General features: G+C 42.9%; 1 protein-coding gene across 15 annotated transcripts; it reads right to left on the reverse strand.

Moving 5' to 3' along the window:
• Positions 1-1,445: 1,445 nt before the first annotated feature.
• cnot1 (CCR4-NOT transcription complex, subunit 1) lies at positions 1,446-24,949 on the reverse strand. Of its 15 annotated transcripts, none has more exons than XM_020704180.2 (49): positions 24,755-24,949; positions 22,977-23,275; positions 21,150-21,257; positions 20,736-20,834; positions 19,851-19,919; positions 19,635-19,689; positions 19,125-19,328; positions 18,875-19,043; positions 18,502-18,628; positions 18,168-18,278; positions 17,225-17,395; positions 16,997-17,124; positions 16,647-16,887; positions 16,439-16,558; positions 16,190-16,312; positions 15,926-16,077; positions 15,694-15,844; positions 15,371-15,584; positions 15,113-15,238; positions 14,519-14,643; positions 14,125-14,411; positions 13,962-14,040; positions 13,615-13,854; positions 13,396-13,536; positions 13,147-13,326; positions 12,614-12,730; positions 12,406-12,516; positions 12,224-12,301; positions 11,964-12,141; positions 11,734-11,867; positions 10,596-10,892; positions 10,356-10,496; positions 10,162-10,266; positions 9,871-9,990; positions 9,483-9,677; positions 9,199-9,341; positions 7,798-7,906; positions 7,481-7,650; positions 6,601-6,832; positions 6,257-6,505; positions 6,023-6,186; positions 5,809-5,926; positions 5,589-5,690; positions 4,742-4,915; positions 3,660-3,809; positions 3,401-3,581; positions 3,191-3,323; positions 2,978-3,112; positions 1,446-2,368 (listed from the first exon to the last, which is right to left on the reverse strand). In XM_020704180.2, exons 2-49 carry the CDS (start codon positions 23,076-23,078, stop codon positions 2,290-2,292), a joined length of 7,137 nt encoding a protein of 2,378 aa, XP_020559839.1. In that variant the 5' UTR covers positions 23,079-23,275; positions 24,755-24,949; the 3' UTR covers positions 1,446-2,289. The 15 variants fall into 15 exon arrangements, with proteins under 15 accessions (XP_020559839.1, XP_078805524.1, XP_020559838.1 ...); XM_078949398.1 differs by having other exon boundaries at positions 15,383-15,584; positions 24,755-24,896; XM_020704179.2 differs by having other exon boundaries at positions 15,098-15,238; positions 15,383-15,584; positions 24,755-24,896.
• Positions 24,950-26,053: the final 1,104 nt, after the last annotated feature.

The raw sequence follows: 26,053 nt of genomic DNA on the forward strand, positions 1-26,053 counted from the left end.
CGACCTGGTGAGACTGACGAGACAAAAACTGAAGGAACATCACAAAAATCCAAGCGCAGAATCCTCACATCTAGAGCCCGAGGACACGAACTGATGGAGAACAGATGGAGAACAATTTGCAAAAGATTTCCTTCAATTTATCAGGTTTGACAATATTATTGGGATTGATTGTAGTATATTCAATATTTATCAGGAGACATCAGTCAGATTCATATAATCTCCAAACCATATTGTTCCGCTGCACAACATGTCAGCCAATTAAAATGATGCATTTAAACGCTTCAAACAATATCTTGGTTTATTTCTGGAAATCTATAAAGCATAAAACTCCTCAGAATAAGCATTCTTAGGTTTAGGATCTGCAAAGTGAGACACATGAATGAATGCATCTCGTCCAATGTAAGAGACTCGCTGTGAAATATCCAGTGTTTGTCGCCACCTAGCGGTTAGAACGTGACATTTCTTTTTTTCTTGCACCTTTTCTGTGACTCAGCCTGATGGAGAGGATCTGAGTTCCTCGGTCCTGATCTGCTAGATTTGCTTTCTTTGTGCCTCTGCTGCAGCTCACTGAAGGGAGCTCATCTTTAATCGTCTCTGTAATATCTGGATTTTTTTTTATTACTCTTACTTGAAAAATGTAATGTAACTTTCCTTTTCTTCCACTTCAGTGAATCGATGTGACCCCCCACATCTGTCATGCGTTTTCTTGATTCCAGACTGCAGCTCGAGTTTAGAATTCTTCACATTTTTTATTTGGTTTTGAATGATTAAATGCCTCATCCTCAAACATACTGGTGACATTTCATGAGCTAAAATTAGAAAAATGAAACTAATAAAGAAGCAAAGTGTCACTGAAAATGTAGGCTTTTCAGAATGTTGGACATGTTTACGTATAGCGATATTTAAGTCAGGTGAGACAAACATAACAGGGGTAGGATTCTTTATATATTCTTTTTTTTTTGACAAACTATGTTTAGTTTGTACGAGTACATTATGTCTATGACTGACTATAACATTGTTTACATGTGAATGTGGACATATTTGTGCCTTTCTTGTGACTTAACATCTTAATTTAATACATCTATGCATGTTTTTTTTGTTGCTTGAAATGAACCAAATGTAAGATGGAAAAAAAGGCACATAGAGGGTCAGAGTTCTTAAATCTTAAATGAAAATGCAGAGTTCGTCTGATGACACTGCACAAAAAAAAAGAAGCTTCTGAGTGGGGCTGAACGATCCGAGGAAAAACTCGCAATTTGCGATATTAGGGATCAATATTGCGAATTAAAATATTGTCCAGTTATGTGCGGCTGTAGTTTATTGTACGTCTTCAGAAAAGTTTCACAGAAAATAACTGTTGAGTTTAAGGAAAATAAGGTAACTAACTGAAGTTGCTGATTTATAAAAGAGCAAGTGTGATGGGCTCAGAAAACACACGTGTGATGTGCAGTTCAAATGTTTTATTTCCTGTATGTATGCATACTGCAATTAAGTAGCAAGAACAAAAGGCAAACTAGAAAGAACTACAAAATACAACACATGGACCAATACATTTACAAAACATTCAAAATGTTACAAAATGGCCTGTATTGGTCCTTCTATTATTGTTCTTCCATTTGGATCTTTATACAAATTGTCAAGTTAGGATGTTTTCATCACTTTGCACAATTTTACAACTGCCAGGGAGAGACCTCCAGAGGCCACATCGACTGGAAAAACCATGAGAAGCCCCCCCCACCCACCACAAACAGGAGATCTTAATATCAGTCTTACTCTAGAAAATATCAGGAACCAAAGAAAAAATTATATCAGACAGTTGTTTTTTTTCTTTTCTTTTTTTGGTAACTACCGTTCACCTCTCAAAAAAACAAAACAAGAAAAAAAAAAAGACTTGTGTTGGAGGGAAGGAACTGAGGACTTTGGTAGTAAATGTTCTGTACAGACCAGGACACATTTGACATGTGCAGCCAAATCCATCCATCCACTTCCCTGCTCTCCCTTTTCTTCTTCAATATTTACATCAATGGTCAAAATAAGCTCACATCTGTCCTCTCAACTCAAGCTTAACGGGAAAAGCTTAAAAAAAAGAAGAAAAAAAAATCTCTTTAAATCCGTGAGCAGCAGTCCTTCCATTCACATTTCACGACTGCAGGAGCCGGTTTTGTCCAGTGCCAACGGTGAAGTGGGGGGGGTCCGTGTGCTGGGGGGGCGGGGCGGGTCAAGGCCACGAATTTCTCTCCCGGGTGCTTTGAGCTGGTGGCTGCGCAGGCTAGCTGGTGGCTGCGCAGGCTAGCTGGCACTGGTGCCCTCCATTACCTGCTGGGCCTGTTTCTGCCCCATGCAGCACTGGGCGACGGACTGGAACAGCCTGGGGGCAGACGGACAGGTTAACGCAGACGGACAGGTATTCGCAGACGGACAGGTGAACGCAGACGGACAGGTATTCGCAGACGGACAGGTGAACGCAGACGGACAGGTAAACGTAGACGGACAGGTGAACGCAGACGGACAGGTAAACGCAGACGGACAAGTGAACGCAGACGGACAGGTGAACGCAGACGGACAGGTGAACGCAGACGGACAGGTAAACGCAGACGGACAGGTAAACGCAGACGGACAGGTAAACGCAGACGGACAGGTAAACGCAGACGGACAGGTGAACGCAGACGAACAGGTGAACGCAGACGGACAGGTGAACGCAGACGGACAGGTTAGCGCAGACGGACAGGTAATCGCAGACGGACAGGTGAACGCAGACGGACAGGTGAACGCAGACGGACAGGTTAGCGCAGACGGACAGGTAAACGCAGACGGACAGGTGAACGCAGACAGACAGGTGAACGCAGACAGACAGGTGAACGCAGACGGACAGGTTAGCGCAGACGGACAGGTAAACGCAGACGGACAGGTGAACGCAGACGGACAGGTGAACGCAAGCGCCCACAAACCGGACCTGAACCTGGGGTGGTGAACTTACTTCTCGATCTCGGGGGCACAGTGCACAAAGTCGTGACTCCAGAACTTAAAGGCAGGGTTCTTGATGAGCTCGATGAAGGTGATAAGGAGCCCCCACGGATGAGGCCTGTTCACGATCAGCCTCTCCAACAGAACCCTGAGAACCAGAGAGCCTACGATTAACAGGACATCCGGTGTTCACACATCAGGACGGGACAGGACGGGACCTCCCCACCTGGTGATCTGCTCCTGGATGGCCTCAGTATTGGCCTCAGCGAACAGGTACAGCATGGTGCAGCTGAAATAATGGGTGTGGCTGTTGGGGTAGCGCAGCTGATTGGCGATGGCGTTCAAAAACAAGTATCGCCCTGAAAAATCACAAAAGCAGAGATGTGAGGAGAGAGGCAACGAGAATGCTCCAAAAGTCAGCCAGACCCAAACAAACCCTCAGTGTCCAGGTCCACAGCCAGGTTCTGGAAGATGTCCATGTGTGCAGAGTGGGTGATGGTGCTCATTGAGGGGGTGCTGCCCTTGTTGTGAATATGAGCGATGGCCTGTGTGCCCACGTACAACACCAAGGCGTTGATCAGCTGAATGTTGTAGCGGTTTCCTGGTTCGTTTGACACCTGCCAGGCAGAGTTCACAGAAACCTCAGCCGCTGTGAAAACAGTTTTTGTAGCAGAAGGTTCTGGTTCTGGTTCTACCTGCAGGTTGCTGCGCAGCTCAGAGAGGAAGGTAACCGGAGAGCGCGTCTTCAGGTACGAGTCCAGATCCTTCTTAAACTGAGAGGGCATCACGCCCGTGAAGTTGGTGAGGATTCGGGGAGCAATGTTGATCTCACTCAGCATGTCCACCTGTGGGGGGATGGGCGTCATGTCAGACAGGTTGAAGTGCCAATCCCATCGTCTTTTGATCTATTTTCAAAGCATTCCCAGTGTTTTTTTTAATTATACTTATGCAGTATTTAGCCCACATCAAAAAAACTGTTGTTTTCTAGGACTTAGTTTCTGTAGAGCAGCAGTAGTTAATTAGAAATTCACTTCCTCGCTGTTGTGAAGCAGAGTGGGGCAGACAGCTTGTGCCCCGCACATGGGACTTTTTTTGTCTGATTGGGATTCACAATAATTTAAATAAAGAAACACTTCAGTTACGGATCCATGTGACGCTCGTCTAGATGGTACTTTCTGCACATTTGCAATGCACATTTTAGCCCATGGTGTTCACACTGGACAAGCAGGGAGGGGCTTCTTACTCATGTTTCCGTATCTCCGACACCTACAGTTGGAACAGGCTTGGTGTGAAATGTGGAATCGGTTTTCCGACTCTGTGTCATAAAATTCCGGTCGGGCACAAACCCCAATTATCTATTTCTCTTCCATGATCAATTTTCATACCGTTGGCACTTCTGTGAATTAAAAAGGACCCCATCCTTACGTTACTACCAAATCTGAGTCCCTGATTGGTCCAAGTTCAACTGGTTTAACTTGCAATGTGCGTTCAATGGTCACGTATTTTATACGTACAACCGTGGTAGAAACTTGGTTAGCTAAGCGAGAGTTTTGAACACGGAAGACCAAACCGCTGGTTTACCCAGACTTTTCATTCAAAATGAACACGTGTTGCCGGGGGCGGTGTGAACATAACTTCATAAATGCAATTATAATCTTCATTTTCTTTGTACACGTCGTCAATCAGGAGAAAAGTGCCACAAGGACATGTTGACGGAATGGGTCTGTAAGATCGGAGTGATGGTTCTGAATGACAGGCACAGTCGGGGCTCTCTTACCTTCAGGTTGGGGGTGAACGGGTCAGGGAGCCTCATGTTGCGTGGGAAGGCACTGAGGATGAGGTTGCGGAGCTGGATGCAGTTGGGTGGGATGACATCACAGAAGCCGTAATGGTAATCACACAGGAATTCTGGGAAGTCGTGCAGCAGGACAAGGAGGACTCGCAGCGTGCCCTGAACCACAGGACAGAAGACGCGACATCAGAGATCAGACAGATGCCTGAGAGAGTGCCAGCAAACCTTTAACCCAATACCTGTGACCCCCAGCAGCAAAGCTAACTTTATCTTGTTGCATCTTTAAAGGTGTACCCCAGGGCTCACTGTTGGAGTCCAACCCTTTTTTATTTTTTTAGGACAGTTCATCTGCTACCATGGGTCTCATGTCGTCCCTCTAGTCAGATGATACCAGTACGCCTATAAACATCTCTGGATGATTGAATGAATTCTGTCTTCAGCTAAACCTTTGCTAGACTGAGCTCATTATTTTCACAGCCCGACAACAAAATCTACTTCAGCTTCATCAGGGTCGATTCTTGTAGTGAAGTCAAGGTTCATGACTGACAAGCAGTTGTCTTATGATGCTGCTTCAGTCCAAGTCATGAACATTTGATTCATCCAACCAAAAAAAGTTCAGAGCTTTAGTCGAGGTTTTTGTGTTACTGAATCTAATGAAAAAAACTTTACCCTTTACACTGACAAATCCAACAATCTTGTTGCTGTTTTTCTCTGTGCATTTATATATATAAATCAAGTACAGCACAGGTTAAAGTCTCTGGTAGAGTTTCATGGTCTTCCTTATGGTAGAGTCGTTTTGAACTAAAGTGTTTTGTAAAGGACTTGTGCGTACCTTGTAGAGAATTTGCATAGGTTTGTTGAGTTCTACATTCCTCAGGAAAGGGGCAAGGTACTTGAAGAGATCGATGAGCAGCTGTGCATACATGGGCCAGCCCTGGAACACATTGGTGTGTTAAGGATTTAAAAAACAAAGAAAGAAAAAAATCATGACAGGTTTAAATTTAAAACAGATGAATAAAAAACAAAAATATAATAAAAAGTTCTGCTCCAACCTTCTGCTGCGGTGTGTGTGCAAGCATCCTGGCGATGAAGATGCGGTGGGAGATGAGCTCCAGCCAGGCGTACACAAAGCCCGGCGCTTTGGTGGGTCTCAGGATGTGGAAGGTATTGCTGCAGAACAAATCAGGTTTTTGGTTTCTGGATGAGAAACACCTTCCTGCTTACGTTTCACAGCGCGGAACGAGATCAGATTCCATGATGTCTCACCAAAAGGCAGTGAGGGTCTGGAAGTTGATGGTCTCCAGGACGTGTTCTGGGGCGTTGAGCTCCAGCAGCAGCATGATGAAAATGCGATGGTATGGAAGCTGCTGGAACTCTGTCTGACGGACGTCATGGTCCTGGATGAGCACACCGACTACGATCCCCAGCACCTGTAACAACCACCTGTGTTATGACGTGTCCGTCACAAACGTGTCTCCACTCCTCTGCTCGTGTGTGCACCTTGTTGAGGAGATTGATCTTGGTGACGGTGTTGGTGGCCTCTCCAGAGTGCTTGACCAGCAGGGCGATGAGCCGCACAAAGGCGTCCAGGTTGTGGTAACACTTGGCTCTGATGATGGCTGCACTGGCTGCCGGGTTGTGCTGCTGCTCAGCCTGAGCGCGGTAGCTGATCTCCACACACATTTCTGTGCACAGCCGGAAGAATCGTGTGATCAGGTCATCCGTCTTCAAGATTCCTTGCTGATGCATCTGGAGGGAAAAACCCAGAGGAACCATTAAAACCAGGACCACTGGAAATGAGGTCAACTGTTTGCTGAACTTGGAAACGGAGGATGAGCGGTAACCTGGCCCACGAAGGCGGAGAAAGCTTTGGTGCTGTCTCTGCCTGCAGCAGCCGAGTGATACAGGTTGACCCATTCCCTCAGGAGGTACTCGGCCTTCTCCCGCAGCCCCGGAGGATCGTCGTACTCTGACGCCTGTGAGATCCCAGAGTGCATCATAAAGTTGGGCCCGCCGTGGGCACGCTCCATCATGGCTTCATAGTTTGAGCGGACAACATCCATCAGTTGGGGAAGACTAGAGGCGAGAAGAGGAAAAGAATTGCATGCCATCAGTTTCTGCATGAAATCTAAGAGAAAAGAGCCTCATTGTAACAGAAGAGCCTATCTGAAAATATTTAATTCTTAATGTGTAAATTAACCTTCAGACAAGGAGTCATTTACAGTTTTCAAATGTGAAGCATAACGGACATTAGCAAAAGCTTGAATTAAGGAGGGTTTGTAGGGGGGCGTGAAAGCTGCTGCAACTCAGAAGACCATCAGTTGACATTCACACTTCCCACTGCCATAGCAGAGCAAAACTCATCGTCTAGGACTCTGATCTGTTTGACCTGTTGACCTACAGATGCACCTGAACCCAAACCGATTCAAAAACGTCTTCTTTCTCAATTCCCAAGTGTCCTGATTACACTCTATGCTGGAACACACCTATGTATACATAGATGCACATGTATATTTATGCATTTATTTTTTACATTTAATATTTTCTACTTCCTCACTGTCACAATGGCCTTTGTTTTTTCTTATCTGCAATAAAATGAAATTTGCACATAACCTACATGTTCATATCATGCTTACATTATGTCGTTTTTGCACTGGCTATGCTTTAATCTCATTGTACACGTGGCTAGTGACAGTTAAAGGCATTTCTATCCATCTTCCTCACCCCTCTGGAGCGTTGGCTCTGGAGTGAGCACAGGTTCTCATTAAAGTCTCGATGGTCTGGAAGAGGTCGGCCTCGGTGACGTGGCTGACGCTGCGCTCGTCCACCAGCAGCAGCTTCACTAACTGCATGGCGAAAGCGACGGCCATGTAGTGCAATCCGTTCTCCATCGACTGAAAACAAAATAAAAGCAGCAGCAAACGTTGAAGTCACAGGAGCTCAGATGATGTGCAGGAAATCCCTGAATCTGGTTTTATTTTTTCCTTTACTACAGAAAATCTAAACGTTTAAGAAATGTGAACCGACAAACAACAGGTTACCTGCGCCAGATGCACGTCATACTGCTGCATGTTCACTAAATGGTTCCTGATCAGAAGCTCGACTGCCTCCACGTTGTATTTGTATTCATCCCGACATTCAATCAGACACCTGAAACACGCATCAGGTTACAACTTTACATTTTTCTCTGGATGCTGCTTTGTCCAACATTACCATTAAAAAGACTAGAATGAATGCAGGAAAAGCTGTGGGCCTATTTTTCCTTTACATTTAGGAACACTCAGATCTTTTGATTAAATCCAACTCTAGTTTTCTTTTTTATCTTTCTAGTTTTGTTCTTGTAGGGCAGTGTGACGGTCCGGGGAAAGGTCCCTTTACATGCTTCCATCTTTTTTTTTTCTTTCCACATGAACATTTTTGTTTAAACTCTTAAAGTTCCAACCTTTGCAGGAAAAAAGCCTCAGTATTATAGAATGAAAACTATCTGCTCGCTATTAAAGATTTATGTACAGAAAGTCATTCCTGCCATCAGATGCTACAATTCATCTGGCAGCCATGACTGTCCATGTACACGGGGGTTTTGAGAGTTCTGCTTGTACATCTTTCTTCCCTCTATATTTTGAATTTATTTTATGGCGCTGCTACAACTGAATTTCCCTACGGGGATTAATAAAGTTAATCTTAATGTAAATTGTACAGCCAATTGAGGTACAGAACACAGGACAGTGTTAAAAAATAAAGATAACAAAGCAGGCCAAATTGCACTAAAGAAAAAAAACGGTCCAACAGCAATATCTCAATAATTGAACTAGGAAATAATGAGGGACCATTGTTATTCTGATCATAGAGGTTTGATGAATTCACATCTGAGCAGCTGTTAATTGATGCTGCTACATTTTCAGTGCTTGTATAAAAACAACTGAAAAACAAAGTCATTAAGTCTGAGATTCTGTCTGATAAAAGTGATTTTAATTTGGCGACTGGCGAGAAAGGGGTTAATTCACAGGAAGCTGCAGCTCACAAATAAATTAAGATGAAGAGATAAAGCTTTGTTCACTTGGGTTGGATCTGGGTGGCCCGTCCTCTGATCATGCCTTTGGCTCTTTGCTTCTTTTCGTGTTACGGCTGAGGATAAATATTCTTATGCCTAAAGATGCTGCAACGACAGTAGTCCGATAGTTCTTTGTGTGTCTGGTTCCATGTTTGCTTCTATCTCTTGTTGCAGAGGCTTTTCCTTTCCTTTCCTGTGTGTTCATGCTCTGCTTTTGGAACTAAAGTTCTCTTTAATCAAGTTACTGCATGTGGAGTCCTGCTCCTATTTTCCTTTCTGAGCCCCCCACTTCCTGGTCTTTTTTTCCCTGAATTCCTCAAATAAAAACTATAATCGCTCCTCAGTTAAGGTAACCACATGACTGCACCACCAAGCCAGTTCAATCCCTCACCTTGTGATCTGTTTATTGCACCACTGTGGTCCATAAGCTCGTCCGTCCTGCAGGGCTTTCAGCACCAGCAGGTGGCACTCTCTGTAGCGAAGCAGCAAATCTGCATCAGCACCACTTGTAGCATCCAGGAGTCCTTCCACAGCCTGGAGGGGCAGAGCAAACAAATCGATATGAATGCGTGACTTTCAGAAGAAACATTTCTAAAGTCAGTGGAGCTCGGGTGTTTTTTGCCAGAGAGACTTGGATTGTGAAGCTGTTTTGACACAGAGCTGCAAGAGTCGCACCTTCTGCAGCAGCCCAAGAGCAGCAATGCCATCCCTGGAGTTCCTGGCCAAGGCCACGGACTCCAGCAGGCTGCGCAGAGCCTGAGTCAGAGGGTTAATGGTGAGAGTTGGAGGGATGGCGTGAAGATGCTGCTCCATGTCTGCAATTAGCTTGTCATAGATCTGAGCCACGTCATCAGTGGCCCATGCCTGTTGCTGAAACACAAGAGAGGGATGGAGTCAAAAACATGTTTCTGGTTCGTCTGTCAAAAGAAAATACAGAGCTGAATATCAAAAATAAATGTGTTTCTTTTTTCAGAAAGAAAAGGGAAAAACATTCAATATTTCAGCTTCTGAATGACGGTTAGGACTTTTTTTTTTCCTTGACGGACACAGGAAATGACCTCACCTTCATGGGTTGAGCCAGGAAGCCAGTGGGCTGTGAAAGATCGTTGCTCGGCAGGAAACCCGGGATGTTTCTGGCAAACTCCTCATAAACAGCCAGCTGTTTGGGGTCGACTCCTCCCACCTGCAACACACGAGCCCGTCGTGTCTCATAAAAACTGCTGATCAGACACAATCTCTGAAATTTTCCAGCTTTGAGAAATAAAAACGTTAAGGGGAAGAAGAAAAAAAGACGACTACTTTTAAACTACGGCTTATTTTAATGATTCATAATTAGACGTCATCATGATTTCACCTTCAGCCTGATCTGTTCAGGCATCCGCTCAGCCTGGTAGGTCAGGACAACGGGATCACAGTAGCGCCGTCCCTCCTGGCGAGCATGTTTCCTCAGCTCAAACTCCTACAGACATCAGAGTAGATGTTAAAATAGGGCTCAATTGTTTTGATAAAAATGTGAACAAAGAAATGAGAATATTTTAAATCCCTCACCGTAGCCAGCCTTTTGTCCATCTCTGGGCCAGCCTTCTCCACAGCAGTTTTCTGAATGAAGCAGCATGCCAGTTCACAGTTGTCCTGAGCGACCCTGGCTGCAGCTTCCTCCATCATTTCCCTCTGCTGGGGGGTTGGAGCCTAACAGAACCCATAAATTCAAACTCAGTGAGTTAAAAAAGAAAAGAGCAGAGAAAACAGTTTTGCGTTTCAAAAAGATTGTGCAGGAACTCGGCGTACCCGAAGCGCCGCAGCAAAGCTGTTCTTCAGATTGGTGGCGATGCTCACGAGCAGCGGCTCACGGCAGGTGATCATGGCCATGCCTGCCGTGAGGTTCCTCATCATGTGGTGGGCGGCAACACGCATGCGAGACTCTTCTGAATCCAGGGCGAAGTCCTTCCTGATGATCTGCTCGCAGGTCGTCATGGCGATTTTGATGGAGCGATCCACCACAGGGTGCACCAGCTCCTGGACCGCCCGCTCCACTGACTGCCTCACACACTGCTTCAGCTGGGGGTGCGCCTGCAGCAGAGGGATCTGACAGCAGGCAGGCACACATGAGAAACAGCAGAACTAAAGACATTGGAGATTTGGATGCTTTTTGATTTGCTTGGCCCATCTAAACCGCACAGAGACTACACATCTAATAGGATGATGCACAAACAACAGGTGGGGAGGAGCTACAGCCGACAGTTGGTACCAGCCCACAGAAACGAAACAAAAAAAAAAAACTCAACATTTTCCCGTTTTTTTTCTAATCTGATTCTGAAGGAAGTTTTATTTGGAAAGTTTTTTTTAGTAGAAAAGAGTGAGGAAAGGGAAGAAGGTCCTTTCACTTCAAACTAGGACTGGGCAATAAAACGATAATTGCATATATTGCAATACAACTTTTTCTTAATAGAAGAATGAGTCTAATGCAATTTTACTTTTATTTTGAAGTGTCTGAAAGTAACACTTGCCAGTTGCAAGCTTTTTCTCCACTTTGGTGAGTAAACGTTAGAGGGTTAGTCAACAAATGGCGAATAAACGTTTGCGTAAACTTCATTTTAATTTGCTATCCTTTAGGTGAATTTCTTATGTCTTCTACTCCTCTACCATCTGCACACGTGATGAACAGACGCTCGAGAGAAATCCATTCACCTGTGTGCTTTAGTTTAAGCTGATGAAACAGCAGAACACGGGGCAGTTTTTAACAGCATCCAGTCAGAATTGGAGGATACACAGACAGATGAATAAAAAGTGTAGACATGGAGACAGCGCTGTCATTTGACGCTAACGCTATGATGCTATGCTAACAATCTGTTCCGTGCCTAGAGGTAAACACGGACCGGTTTAAAGTTGGACTGTCACAGATTGAGGAGAGGACAGTTTCACTTACGTTAACGTTTACATTAATGTGAGGGGCCAGGCCAGAAAGGGAGTACACATGGATGTCGTGGTAGCTGAACTGTGGGGTGGGAGGCCCCGTGGTTGTGCAGGTGGTGGTGGTTGCAGCTGGGGTGGAGGGAGGAGCTGCAAAGGAAACAGGAAACCGTCACCGCTAACCCAACCGGCTGAACCGGCACTGAGGATAGGACTGACTGATGAAGAAAGCACAGGATGCACAACCTGTGGTTGAAACAGGCAGCATTTCCTCAGGAGGCTTGGACTCCTTCTTTGGTGCAGACAGCTGCTCTTCCAGCATCTTCAGCTTCTCTTTGTCCTTCAGCAGATTTCCAGGCTTCAGGTCATTGATGTCCAGAGACAAGTTCTTACACAGAACTTCAATCTCAAACTTTAAATTCAGCTGGAAGAAAAAAAAGAAAAAAAGTTCAACCCCTGCAGCAGCTAGACTGTGAAATACACTCCAACCAGGAGCAACCCAATACCTTGAGGTCATGTTCCTGATGGAGCTCAGCGAGAACATTCATAATGGCCATGGTCCAAGGATTCTGAGGCCTGAAAACCTGCAGCAGAGAAGAAAAACACATAGAAAATCTTGTAAATGAACCGGTTTCCCCCCTCATATACTAATGAAAGCTTCTCTGCTTGTGAGTTCTGGGTCCCTCACCATGCTCCTAAGACTTGACTCTAAAACTTTGGCCACAAAAGGGACCACATAGAGCAGCTCTTGCTGGCCTTTCACATAAGCTTCCAGTAACAAAGATTTGAGTTCCAGATCCTGGAAAAAAAAAAAAAAATACAATCACTTTGCTCTTCAACAGAAAACCTCAACACTTTATTCTTTGACAAAAGGGCAGATGTCAACAAGCTCTTACTGTGTAAAGAATAGGCTTGTTTTTGGCCAGAGTGATCATGCCCAACCAGTGACCCAGGTTCTTCAGCAGGGAGCGATCCGAGAAATTAGCAGCTGCCTTGTCTGACGTCAGAAGCACCTGTCAATCAAACGGGTAACGTCGGATAATCTTGACCATCAGAAACAGATGCACGACAATGACAGAGGTGACTAAAACTGACATAAAGGTTTATTTAAAACCAATAGAGGGCTTTCCTCATTTACCACAGGAGTCACGTTCTAAAAATAACCCACGCTGAGTGAAAGTCAACTTCATTTTTTCAATAATTAAGACTTTTTTACGGCTGTGAAACCCCTCACTCCACACTGTAATCTTTTCTCAGACATTAACATTTTCACACTTTGTAGAACAATAAGATCGACAAGGTCAACAGCCAATCAGAACATAGCAGTGTAAAATAAACATCAAAGCAAAGGTGAACTGTAAAAAAGTGAGGGACCACTTTCATTCCAAAGATTAAAATGTGAATAATAATGGGTGATTTATAAACCCACCTTGATGTTCCTATAAGTTTCATTGAGAACCATCTTAACAAACTCTGGGTTCTTCAGTGTGTCCAAAAAGTTGGAATAGAGACTGTGGAAGTTGGGCTCGATGCTGACTCGCTTCATCACCAAGTACTGAGACACCCAGGGCATGAACTCCTCCTTCACCGTCTCCTTCAGCTCCTCCACCTGGGAAGTGTAGAGGCCATCAGAGCAGGGATATATTGAAGCAGCGGCGCACAACTTGCCTGTCACTACCTTTTGAGTCATGTTGGACTGAGAAAGGTTGTTGAAGATGAAAGCGATCTTCTCCTGGACGTTCTCTGGAGGCTCCACAATCCTTTCCGTCTGGTCCGTGGCCACCAGCAGCGTATCGATGTTGGTAGTGTTTATGGAAGGCTGCAGGTCGGGACAGAGACAGTTACCCTCATAGTTCTATCTCAGTACGATTGAACTTGTTCACAGAGGGGAACGTACAGGCATGTCCTTCTTGAAGCTGCTGGTTGTTGGTCTTGTGATGGTGGTCGGCTTGGCTACTGTGGTTGTAGTTGTTGTCGTGGTAACAAGAGTGCTGGCCTGGCCCGGTTGTGGCGCCTTGAGGCCGGCAGACTGCTGCGACTGGGCTTGGACTTGTGCGAGAGCCATGCTGCCAGGAGTGGTGATGGAGCCCTGCATCTTCACCGGGGGGTCCCGTGACTGCTGGCCATACTCGATATACTGCACGCACAGGATATTTAAAGAGGCAGAGCCAGAGTTTAAATCAATCTGAAAAAGTAGGAGAAACACTCGGCTGGAAAACGAAAGGATTGAAGAAACCCGGTTACCTCTTGCAGATGATGTGGAAACTGCAAGAAGTGAGCAATTGAGGCCAAGTGTTGACAATACTGAGGGTAATCCTTAAGTCTAAAAGCAAAAACAATTCAGATAGGAAGTACACTTGCAATACAATTTGCCAGGAAAATAAATCATAGAACAACCCTGTAGTACCTGTTTTTGAACCGGTCCAAAGCTGCAATTCCAAAGTAATACATTTTGGATCCGTACGGTTTCCGTAAGGCTTCAAGAACATATCGCAGTGCCAGACCCAAAGCCATGTATGTGACCAGACCCTTCTCAATGATGCCCCCAAACAGACAGGCAGTGATGTGCAACTCCTTGTCAGGGTACTGAGGGAAGAATCTGTATTCCTCAAACAGGTTCCGAAGCATGCAGTTGAACACCTCCCGCTCCCGCTTGATGGTGGAGTCCTTGAACCTCTGAAGCATCTCCAACACCTGCAACAGGAGCAGCAGAATTTCAGAGACTAGCCCACATGGAGACAATTCTTCGCTGATTTTCACCAAGAGTCAAAAGCATTTCTGGGAAAGATCATTTGGCTTACTTCATCAACAGACATGGTTGGGTGAGGTGGGTGGTTGTAGATTCGCTGGAAGTAACTGTTTGCTTCGTCGTCTATCTCCTTACTAAAGTGCTGGTTTGCTTCGGGCCACACCTGAGAAAGGTCAGCTGAGAAGGGAGAGAGAGAGAAAAAAAAAAGACTTTTCTCAGAAAAAGTTTTCATTAAGCGGAAAGGAAAAAAAACTAATAATTTCCAGCACGAGACTGATAATAAAGAGACTGATCTGGCATCAAAAAGGTGCCTTAAGAATGATTTCAAATGTTCTTGTTACGAGACTAAAGATGTCCGACCTCTTTTTGATCCCGAGAGCAGATCAGCTGCATAAAGTTTGTGCGTCAGCGTAAGCAGGCAAGGAATGGAAGACCGTTCTGTATTTCCTCTATGTTTACAAATGGTGCCATGAAATTCCAAATCTCAAAACTGAACAGACTTTTAATGTTGTTCATTTAAATGCAACAGACTTTAAAATTTGGGAAAGAATAATCTTTTAGTCCAGAGGAAATACAGTGCAGAGCAACGCAGGGCGGGGCTCTCAGTCACACCACTACCAACACCACTTACAGGCCTTCATCTTACTCTGCTGAAAGGTCGGCGGGTTCAGCCCCGGTGTGCTCATCTTCCTGGTGCTGAAAGGGTCAGTGCTTACTGTCGGCATTCCGAGGCTGGAGGCAATGCCGGGGCCGATGCCGGAGCCCAGAGGACCTGAAAGTAACAACAAATCCGATCATCTCAGTCCCAAACTGCTGAACCATTGGTTGTCCCTCTGAGCCGACACAGGCTCCATGACCTGATGATAATTTTGTTATGAAGGAAAGTAAAGAAAAAGCATAGTACCAGAGTCCATACCAGGAAGCTGCGAGGCCAGACTGCCAATACCCCCAAATGGTGTACTGGGGTTGGGGTTGGTGAGAGGTGGAAAGGCTTTTGCAGGGGATTGGGGATTACTGAAAGCTGAACCCAGAGAGCCTGGGAAGCCCTGTATGCTCTGAGTGTGGGAAGTGGCCGTGCCACCCAGGTTCAAGGAGCTCATTCCAGTTAGAGGGTCCACCTACAGATTAGCGGCAGGAAGCATTAGGCAGGAACGACACGAGAAATACCAACTCGGAACTAAAAGATGAAAATACTTTTTCCTCAATGTGTCTTTCACGTTGAAATACCTGCACCGGTGAGATTGCGTCGAGGCTGCTTGTGCTCGGAGCCCGTCCCTTTGGCATTACCCCCGGTGGTGGCTGTCGAGCTTTATTCATTACATTGCTGCAGTTGGCAACCATGGTAAGGATAGTTTCTGACAACTCTTGGGTCACACTCCTGACCATAAAAACAAAACAAAAGATTGAAACATGAAGCTCCACGTCAATCCGTTTTCTGATTGTAAATTCATCTTCTCACCCAGCACAAGTCTGTAGACAGGCAAGCATGGTGGCCAAAGTCTCTGGGGGGAGCTGGGCACTTTTGGGCTGATCTTTGTCAGGAGCCAGACCCCCCATGATGGATGGACAGCGCCTCTTCAGGAAGGTCACACACGCCTGGATGAAAGGTTCCTGTCACGCAGAACACACACGACCAGAGTCACGCACAGGTCCGAACGGCCACAACTCAAAGACAACAAACATGACTGGTAAGATCTGAACCCAGCTGCCTTCTGAGGCTTACCCCATGCTCTCTGATTTTGTCAGTCAGCCACTTATCAAGTTTGAGGTATTCACGGCGAGAGGCAAGTGCAGCGAGGTCAATAACAAAGGCAAATGGAGTACCATTCAGCAGCATGGATAAAGACTGGCAAAAATTAAACAACAGGTTAAATGAATTTAGTGGCTTGTGTGGTTTTATATCATATTGTGTCAGTTCTACTACAAGCAGCAGCTGAGTAATTTAAAAAGTTTTCATTACATCGAGTCTAACCTTCAGGTCCTGGGCCACGTCTAGGATGCGTGAGAGCTTGGCCTGGTCGTACTGCTCCCCCCTCATGTACCACTCAGCCATAGAATGCATGATGAGCTGACGAATGGAAGGAGACTGCCCCTGTGGGGACAACAAAATACATTCTTGTGTCTCGTAAAAAAACGAGAACAACTGTAACATTCACAGCTGAAACAAAAGGGTCTCCCACCTGCCCGTGCCAGGCATAATGCAGTATAATAGCTGAGTTGGGGTGATTGCCCAGAAAGATGGGCATCAGGGTGGAAATGAGCTCGTGACGTAGCGTGTGCCAGGAGGTGGAGATCTGCAGCAGTGCCAGCACCAGCATGTCTGGGCAGTGCTTGATGGGAAAGTTGAAGAGCTGCTTCACCTGCTCGTACTGCCCGACCTCAGAGAGGCGGAGGAGACTCTCCACCAGGTCCAGACTTTTCCTGAAAAGTTTAAGCAGTCAACATCACAATCTTTTCATGTTGCTGTTTCACAATCGTTAGCTCTGAATTCAGAACTCCAGCAGCTTAAAAATGGAGACAGTCTGGATACCATGTTGCAATCTCCCTGTTGTCGTCCTCGGGCGGGGCTTTCAGGATGTCGATGGCAACGGTGTGACAGGGGTAATCCGCAAAGCAGAACACATCTGGGTTCATCAGGGAGTGCTGAATGAAGGACAACTGGGGAAGAAAATAAAACAAGTTAGACCACAACGCTGTGACACAGAAACCCACTGAGACTTCCTATGTGGTTCTTTTACCACATGTCCTACACAGTCACCTGTCCTTCTGCATGTTTCCATGGGCGATAGATGAGATCAACAGGGAAAACCTCCAAACCCAGCCCCCTCTGGATACCGTACACCACTATCTGCAGGCCTTTACTGTCACGAATTGTAAAGCCTGGGTGGTCCAGTTCATAAGTCACCTGTTTGAAGTTCAGGCTGGGATCCTAAAAAGAACCAAAACAGCAACTTAATACAAAAACTGAATAGACATCAAAACACTCTGACTCCAATGAAAAACTAAACAGTGAGAGCTCTCTGATCCATTTAGACACATTAAAAATATGCTTAACTTAATAGGATTGGTTCAGAATGGGCTTTTTCCTGAGCTAGAAGATGTACTGAAGTAACGCCAAAATCCTAAAAATATCCTTATGCAGAGTGAAATTTGAGACATTTAGCAGAAATACTCAGATGATATAAATCCTGATGGTTATCTTTTCATGTTAGAAATGGAAAACCAGCAGGTTTCTCATCACAGTGAGATTGGGCCTAATTATTTTACAGGTTTTTTTGGGTAGTTTTCTTCATTTCCTGCTCTAACACACATCATGCCACTCATTAGATCTGCAGATAATGGCTTGAATTACGGGGCGGTGAAAGAAAAACACAAGGTAACGTAAGCAGGAGAAGAGTATTTGGGAAGGGTAAAAAAATGTTCTGCCAATAAAACTGTTTTTACTGACAGATAAAAAACTAAGCAACACAGTAAAGATGAGCCAAATCCTCTAAAACCAACTTAAAACAGTTTAGCATTAAGACTACTACAAATATGCTTGTATTTGAAAGAGTTTAGAAAATAAAACATGAAAAACTAACATAATTCCTTTTTAAAACATGCTATGGACATTGGTCAAATGTTGGTTTTGCGATCTGAACATCTAAGAGACTGAGGTGGTGAATGTGTAAAAAGTGGATTTACAGAAACTGTTCACTGACCACTTCTTTAACGATATCAATGAGAACTTCCACGTTCCACGTATGCGGCTGCGAGCTGTCAGTCTTATCCTTCCCATCACTCCATATGCCACTTCCTGGAGCAGAGATTGACTACGGAGGAAAAGCAGCAGAAGTATTAGGCCTTGATGCAACCAAATGAATATTACGACAATCACAAAATGAACTACAAACCAACAACATTCAGTCATCCAGTTTATGAGCTGGTATAACAAAAACACTGGATTAACTTCCAGAGCATTAAGATTAGCTTTTCTTTTTATGTTAAATCATCAAAGTATGTTGGAGGGCTGCTTGCTCTTTGAGGCTGCCTCACCTGCAGCGAGATGCCATCGGTAAGGCCAGAGTGAGTTCGAGCCATCATCCCCAAGACCCTGGCTACCTGGCTGGCAGTCACCTCTCTCACGCCATACTGGAGGATTATGTTCCTGCATTCATCCAGACTGGAAAGAAACAGATTAAAGCTGATTGTTGTGGCAGAGCTTCTCCTGAGAGGATCCAAACAGACGTCAAATTAAATGACTAATGGATGTTACTAATAGAGAACTGCTTTCAGGGCTCTGCAGCATTTCTCACAGACCATCATTCCAAATAGTTCTACATCTGAAAGGACAGCAGGATGCCACTCACAACCTGGATTGACTGTTTTTGGGGGAATTATGTCAGCTTTATTAGAGTGAGAAACTCACCTAGCACAGAAGCCATAGCCCACTTCCTGAATGAAGTCGGCAAGAGAACTCTCCATGGTGGTCTTGGCCAACTCCCCCGAGTCTGGTAAGATCCTGTCCATAGGAATGTCCCGTTTTTCAGGGTACAAAAGTGGTGCGAGCACCACAGGGCAGCGCTCCTGGGGAAAATCTGAAAAACAGCATCATTTCTGTTTGATTCTACAAAGTGACAGATGCTGAGGTGTCTATGGATTGTACTGGACCTTCGTACCTCGGCAAAGGGTCTTCAGGAAGGCGTCAATCTGCTCCTGCCCTACCCCACTGGCCCCCTTCTGACCGAATAGTAGATGGGAAAGCAGCAGGTGCAACACCTCTATAGGAATATCCTGGAAGCCACCTTCCTGGTTTCCTCCAAGATCTGCGTCGACGTATGAGCGGAGGAGGTCCGGGAGTTTCTGCTTGATGAACTGTGCAGCTATAGCAAAATATCAATTCAAAATTCAAAACTTTCTTTGTTTCATTATCAACACCTGAAATGTTATCCAACACTGAAGCCAATAATCTCATTCTCTACAAACCCAATAGCTATGCCGATTAAAATTCAAACATTTATTAGGTTAATGAATGTTAAAAGAAAAATATTCGAACATAATTGAGGACATAAGAAAATAACTGATGGCAGATTTTCTCTTTTCCCTTTAACTGTCTCTACATTTAAATTGCAAAGATAAATGACACACTTTAAACATCAGAAGGTTTAGGGAAAAGCAAAACCACTTACAGAAACCTCGAAGGTCTGTGTTGCTGGAACTAAGCAAGGCAAGGCCAAAAATCACCTGAAATTAATTAAATCATGTTAGTTTCTACAGGAAACCATCTGGAAAAAGAACATTTTGGTAAAACATAACTTTTTAGTCCAAACAACCTTAAATCAAAAATAATGTCATGACTATAAATAGAGATCAGTAAAATGCAGTTGATGGTTGAACCCACTCACCTCCTGGACCTTGCTGAGCTTGAGAACTTTACTGAGCTGAGCGAAAAGGTGGGCTGATGGTTTTAAACTCTGAAAGACAGATCCAGCACAACATGTCAACACAGCTGGGAAGGAATCCTTAAATGTAAAACCATGTTTTTAGGTGCTAAAAGTAGGGGTGAAACGGTACACTAAAATCTCAATTCGGTTCGGTTCAGAATTTCATACGGCTTGGTTTGATACATTTTCTGTATTATTTCGGTACAAAAAGGCAGAAAAAAAATCACTTACAAAGTGCATTTAATGGTTTTATACAACGATAAATAAAACTGACCTATGTAAGTGATCTGCTGTATAAAATAATACAACTATTAGCTGTCTGGAACCAAAAACTGGATAATTACCACTGGCCTGAAAAGAAAAAAAACATTTTAACTTGCACATTTTTTTCTCTTGTAGACCCAATTTTTACAGTCGGGTGATGCCGTTTTAAGTGCGTTAACAGATTGGATGTTTTACTGTGGCATACGCTATCTTCGTGTAACAATAAATGTCGAAACACAGCATTATCCAATTGTTTTTTCCTTTCATGCAAACACGGTCCAACTATGTGTACCGTTCCACCACTAGCTAAAAGTAAAACAACGTTAAGGTCATCAGTCTTAAAAAATGTGCTCAGTAATTTAAGATAAAAGAAATTCACGTTTTCATTCTTTTTACCACAGACAATGGGCTTTTTTTAAATAAATCTGGTGTTGCAATAGTTCATTTTCTGCAATACTGTTACATAATCTCATCTGATTGTGACAGAGTAGCTGTAAGCGTCCTTAACACAAGCCTAAATGGGCAAAGTTGACCCTTCAGGACAAATGTGTGCGTGCATGGGTGTGCTTTTGCGTTTCTTACCTTCTGGTAATGCAGAGGATTGTCAACGGCGTAACACAGAGTGGAGATAAAGTTGGGCTTTGAAATCAGCGACACACACTCCTGGATCAAAAACTGTGTCTGAACAATCAGAGGACAGTCAGGCAAACGACAGAAAATACATTCAACGTAAAAAAAAGGTCAATTAATTATCAAATCAAACTTTATTTATAAAGCACTTTTCATATAAAAATATAACACAAAGTGCTTTACATTAAAACACAACAAAATATAAAAACAAGCATGACGATTAAAATAAATAAATAAATAAAAATAAATAAATAGGGCCCCCCACTCCTTTCACACCTCCCACCCCCTAACTGATGGGAAAAGACACAGAGATATGGGAGTATTATGGGAACCGAGTAAATGCTCTAAAAAGGTGAAATTGCTTACCTGGTGAAAGTCCTTTCCACTGCTTTTACCATCGCCACTGAAATCCACATGGGAGAAGAGACAGCGTAGTAGATGCCTGTCTGCCTCAGGTCCGTGACGATTTACAATCTACAACCAAACAAAGGTTTTAGAGCAACTGTACCACAGCTGGCAGACTGAGCAACATGTTACAACTAAGACAAGGAGAAAGCACTGAAAATTCCTTTTGCTTTCTTATTTTGCTCAAACAAACATCCAAAACATGATTAGACAGACGGACCAAGCTGACCAAATCTTTAGGTCATTCTTCTGAGAAAAAGGATTATTTCTTGACAAATACATACACACAACAGATCTTTTCTGTTATCTTTTTTTAAATTCCCTGATAATACAATCATCTATCAGGAATGCAGGAACTATCTTTCAATGAAAAATGTAATACTTTTGTTTGTTCTGATCCAAATGGTTCACAGAAGATGCAAAGGCCAATTTTTCTAACTAATTTCTTTAACAATTCAACATGTTTGAAAAAAGGATTTCAAATCCAATTAAAATGTTTACGTTTTTCATTAAGCTTACTAACACAATCAGCTTGTCTCTTGTATACTCCCACAATGCATTGTACTACAATTAAAAACAATTCATCCGTTTTTTTTAAAATAATCTACTGAACAAACATGAGACCAGTAGGAGCAGTTTTAAAAAAAATGGAAAAATAGAATCAATATTTATTATTTATCTAAATCGAAACATCTGAGGGTTTTTTTAAAGATAGATTTTTTCAGGCAAAAAAACAAGTTTTTGGTTAAGTTTGTTAGAATAAAACTTTAGTTACGTCAACAGTCTCGGACTGTTTTTTAATGGAAATTTGACAAATAAATTAATAAACTGAACTTGTGAATTCAATAAAGTGATAAATCGCACGTCTGCAGAAACGAAATTGAGGCTAGGCTAATTCGTTTTACATGACTTAAAAGAATAACTGTTAAGCAGCTTCTACAGATTTACAATGTGTAAAAGGACAAATGTGTGGCTTGTGTGATTGTTTTTTAAATAATTGTTTCAATTTTTCCTACAAAACGTCAATAAGAATGTTAGGTTTTTCATTTCACAAAGTGTAGATTTAGGAGGAAAAAAGGTTTTGCACATATTGCTTAAGGTTTTTTTTTTAAGCTTTTAAAGCATTTCACCATATTAAATTTGGAATGCAGATTTTTTTAAATAGCTACTAACCTGAAAAAGAAGAAAATTTGGGATCTTTAAACTTAAGTATTTATTTACAGAGTAAAACGTACAGATTTGCAAAAGACTAAACCCCGGAGATGTTGCCGGTGACACCTAAGTAACACATACCCTAACTCTTTGTTTATGCGATTAACGCATGTGGTTTTAATACTGGCTTTACATCGATATGCAACACATTACTAACATTAAGTGTTGCCTAACAACAATGTCACTTTTCTTTGTGACAGAATCAGCTGGTTTACATCAAATACATAAACACTTTATAGTAGTAACATGTTTCATATTAGCGCAGCGCTGCTATTATCTGCATCAGAATCCGCGGGAATGCGATACTGCGTGAACGGCTGAAGAGTTACGGTAGTTGAAAGAATATCAACCCTGGAGGTAAAGCTCAAGTGTTTAAGGGGTTAAAAAAATAATCATAAGTTGTTGTGCCATAATTCTAACCCTGAGTAGGCTGTGTTAAGATTTCTTACAGTGATCTGGAGAACATTTTGGCAAATTAGACCTAAATTAAAAATAAACGAATGTTAAAATCCACTGAGAAATAAGCCCTGCAAGAAGACATGTTAAATGGAAAAATGCATTTGTTTCAATACTCACATGCTGTATTTCTTGCTGGCTGGCTCGATAGTTTTTCTTTGTTAAATTGTCCACCAGATAGCTGATTTGAGACAAAGCCAGCGAGAGCGAGTCAAGATTCATTGCTGGTTGGGGCGGAAGCAGGCGGCCGAGCACGGCGCAAAATCACCATTATTCCCCTTTAGTCACTTCAGTGATAAGTTACTTCTGCTCCCCCCCCCCAAAAGGTGTGACAAATGTTGAGGTCCAACTATGTATGGTGATCTGTAGTTCCCAAGTCTAATAGGTAGAGTTGTTTAAATTAAAATCCGGTTCTGCATCTGTAATGAGAAAACAAACATTAAGACACACATATATATTTACATATATATGCTTATCTGATAAATTGTTCATCAAAGACAGTAAACAGTTTACAGCGGGCTAAGCACAATTTTTGCACCATGCCAACTACTCACAACACAAAATTCAGAACAAATCAAAACAGGCAGGCCTCACAGCCTGAATTTCGGAGTAAAGTAAATATCAGACCTAAAAATACCCAGAAATAAAGTTACCTACCCATTTATATACAAATAAAAACTCAAGGAATGCTTCATAGAAAAAACGGATACACCTAGTACAAAACCTTTGTTAGTTCCATTTTAACTAAGGATTCCATGCCACCGCACAGCCTGGACAAGGACTAAACCCTACAGCCTTACGTGGTGCAACAAAAAAAGTCAATGTAACTTTATGAAGCTCGTCATCATAAAAAAAGAAAAACATATGAGGGCTAAGTAGCCCGTACGTAGAAAGAGAAATGAATATGTCAAGGCAGAAAAAGAAGCAACTGTTTAACTTTATCTCAATAAAACAAAGGAACAAGCTAACAGGTTAGCAAAGGTTAGCTGCTAACCTGCCGCTCGTATTTTAGCTCTAAGTTTGAAGGGATCATGACACCACAAATGTTATGGTTATACTTTACGTTTATCTATGTCGACAAATTTAATGCATATGTATTGTATAAGATTGTTGACTAACGTAGCAACTTTAACATGATATTAGTCTAAACAGGCCAAAACCAACCATCACGACACTGATAAACAACGCTAACAAGAACAGGGGCTTGTAAACATTTTCCATTATTTTAGTCTTTTACAAGACAATCTGACCTCTCGTCAGAACTTAACTACAAATTGGCGTGTACATTTTGAAATGCCTGGTTTTAAAAATTGACATTTTTACATTCCAAAAAGGCTACATGCTAATAAATTAGCATAATGGAGCTGCAAGCGTTAGCAACATGAGTCAGTTCAAGCGAGGCGAAAGCCACATAACACTTCAGAATTCCCCCTTCTACCATTTCATGTCGTTTGATAATAAATTACCGATCTTTCGATAGTCACTTTAGTATTATTCCTCGAAGAAATATGATTAACAATGGATTTTACGCGACTGTTAAAGCTGACGGCAGCATTAACCTTAAGGTTAGCTTCGGGCTCCGACTAGTTTGCGGACTTGCTAGTTTAGTTGCAAACGCCGTTTATCAAACAACACGCATTACCTTCTAACAAAAACTTACTTTACTATCGTCGTTGTTCTAGAATTGGATACCAAGATAGAGAAAAGTTTACCGAACCACACAATCAACTCAAGTGTTGAACTCTTGGCTTCTTGAGATTGATACGACAGCTGTTTTCCAGCAAATAGACGTTCCATTTGCTGCTAGCTAAGCTAGCTAACGCGCATGCTCCGTCTCAAACCGCTGATTCCGTTGTAAATCTGCCACCGATTTGTGGTCGATAAATTGTAAGCCTCACCGTGCTTTCAAAAAAGTTAATTAGATCCTCATCCCTGATAATCCCCCAGAACAAATTTGACGAAATGGAAGCAGCTCCCCCGCCTCACTTTAATTTCAAAATAAAATGGCGACTGTCACCGCCGCCGCGCGCTCCCAGTCTCAAACAAGCGCGTGCGCTTGACTAGCGAGACTTACAGGTACTCGCCGGTGAACACCTCAGTCCCCTGGACCGTTAACTATTTTATTTGCTTCAGATTTAATAGATAGATAGATAGATAGATAGATAGATAGATAGATAGATAGATAGATAGATAGATAGATAGATAGATAGATAGATAGATAGATAGATAGATAGATAGATAGATAGATAGATAGATAGATAGATAGATAGATAGATAGATAGATAGATAGATAGATAGATAGATAGATAGATAGATAGATAGATAGATAGATAAGGAATGGGATGAGATTATCAGTAACAATTACAACAATAAACATAAACTTCTGCTTAAGTTTTATACGGTCAAAATGTGCCTTAATAAATTCTTATGAACTTATTATGAATTGAATTTAATATTGTACATTGAAATATGAAACCGTTTGATGTACGTTAATATTAATCTACAAAAAACGAAGGAAAAAAATAAAAGTTTCAATGGATCAGGACTGCACGAACCTGCAATGACTACAGGTGGACTACAAATGTTTTCTTCTTCTTCTGTTTCGTTTGACGGCAGTTTGCTCCGCGAGATAAGAGGATGCAGCCCCACTTCCTGACTCTGGATCAGCGCCGTTAACGCAGACAGACACGTTATAAACGGGAGAGCAGCGGCAGCAGCCCGAGACATCCCCTCGGTCGGAGCCAAGTGCGCTCACCTCTCTTCTTTCCCCGTCATGATATTAAAAATAGATAAAAATAAATAAACGATCAAAGCGAAGGACTCCGAGCCGTGTGGCAGTCGGTCTCACGCAATCATGGTATTTTCTTTGTCTGCAATGACAACAACATACGATCATACAGTGTTTGCATTTAGGCGATGTTCTTTTAGTTTTCGGCGCTGTATTTCCAGCGGGATGAAGCTCTCTGTTGTTGAGAAAACATAAATTCATGTGATCACCGAGTTGTTTAATGTTATGCAGGAGGCAGAGCTGTCGGGAAATGCTACTGGGGGCTGATCTTTTAAAAAAAAAGTCGATCATGAATTACAAGGTTTACATTCAACATTTATAGTAATTCTAGATCAAACTGCTTAACTGTCAAGGTTGGTTTGAAAGTCTATCATAAGAAAGGAGTGACGTCATGTTTGCACGTGCATGG

This window comes from Oryzias latipes, chromosome 6, assembly GCF_053564925.1.
Source record: "Oryzias latipes strain Hd-rR chromosome 6, Olatipes_Hd-rR_3.1".
Classification (NCBI taxonomy): Eukaryota; Metazoa; Chordata; class Actinopteri; order Beloniformes; family Adrianichthyidae; genus Oryzias; species Oryzias latipes.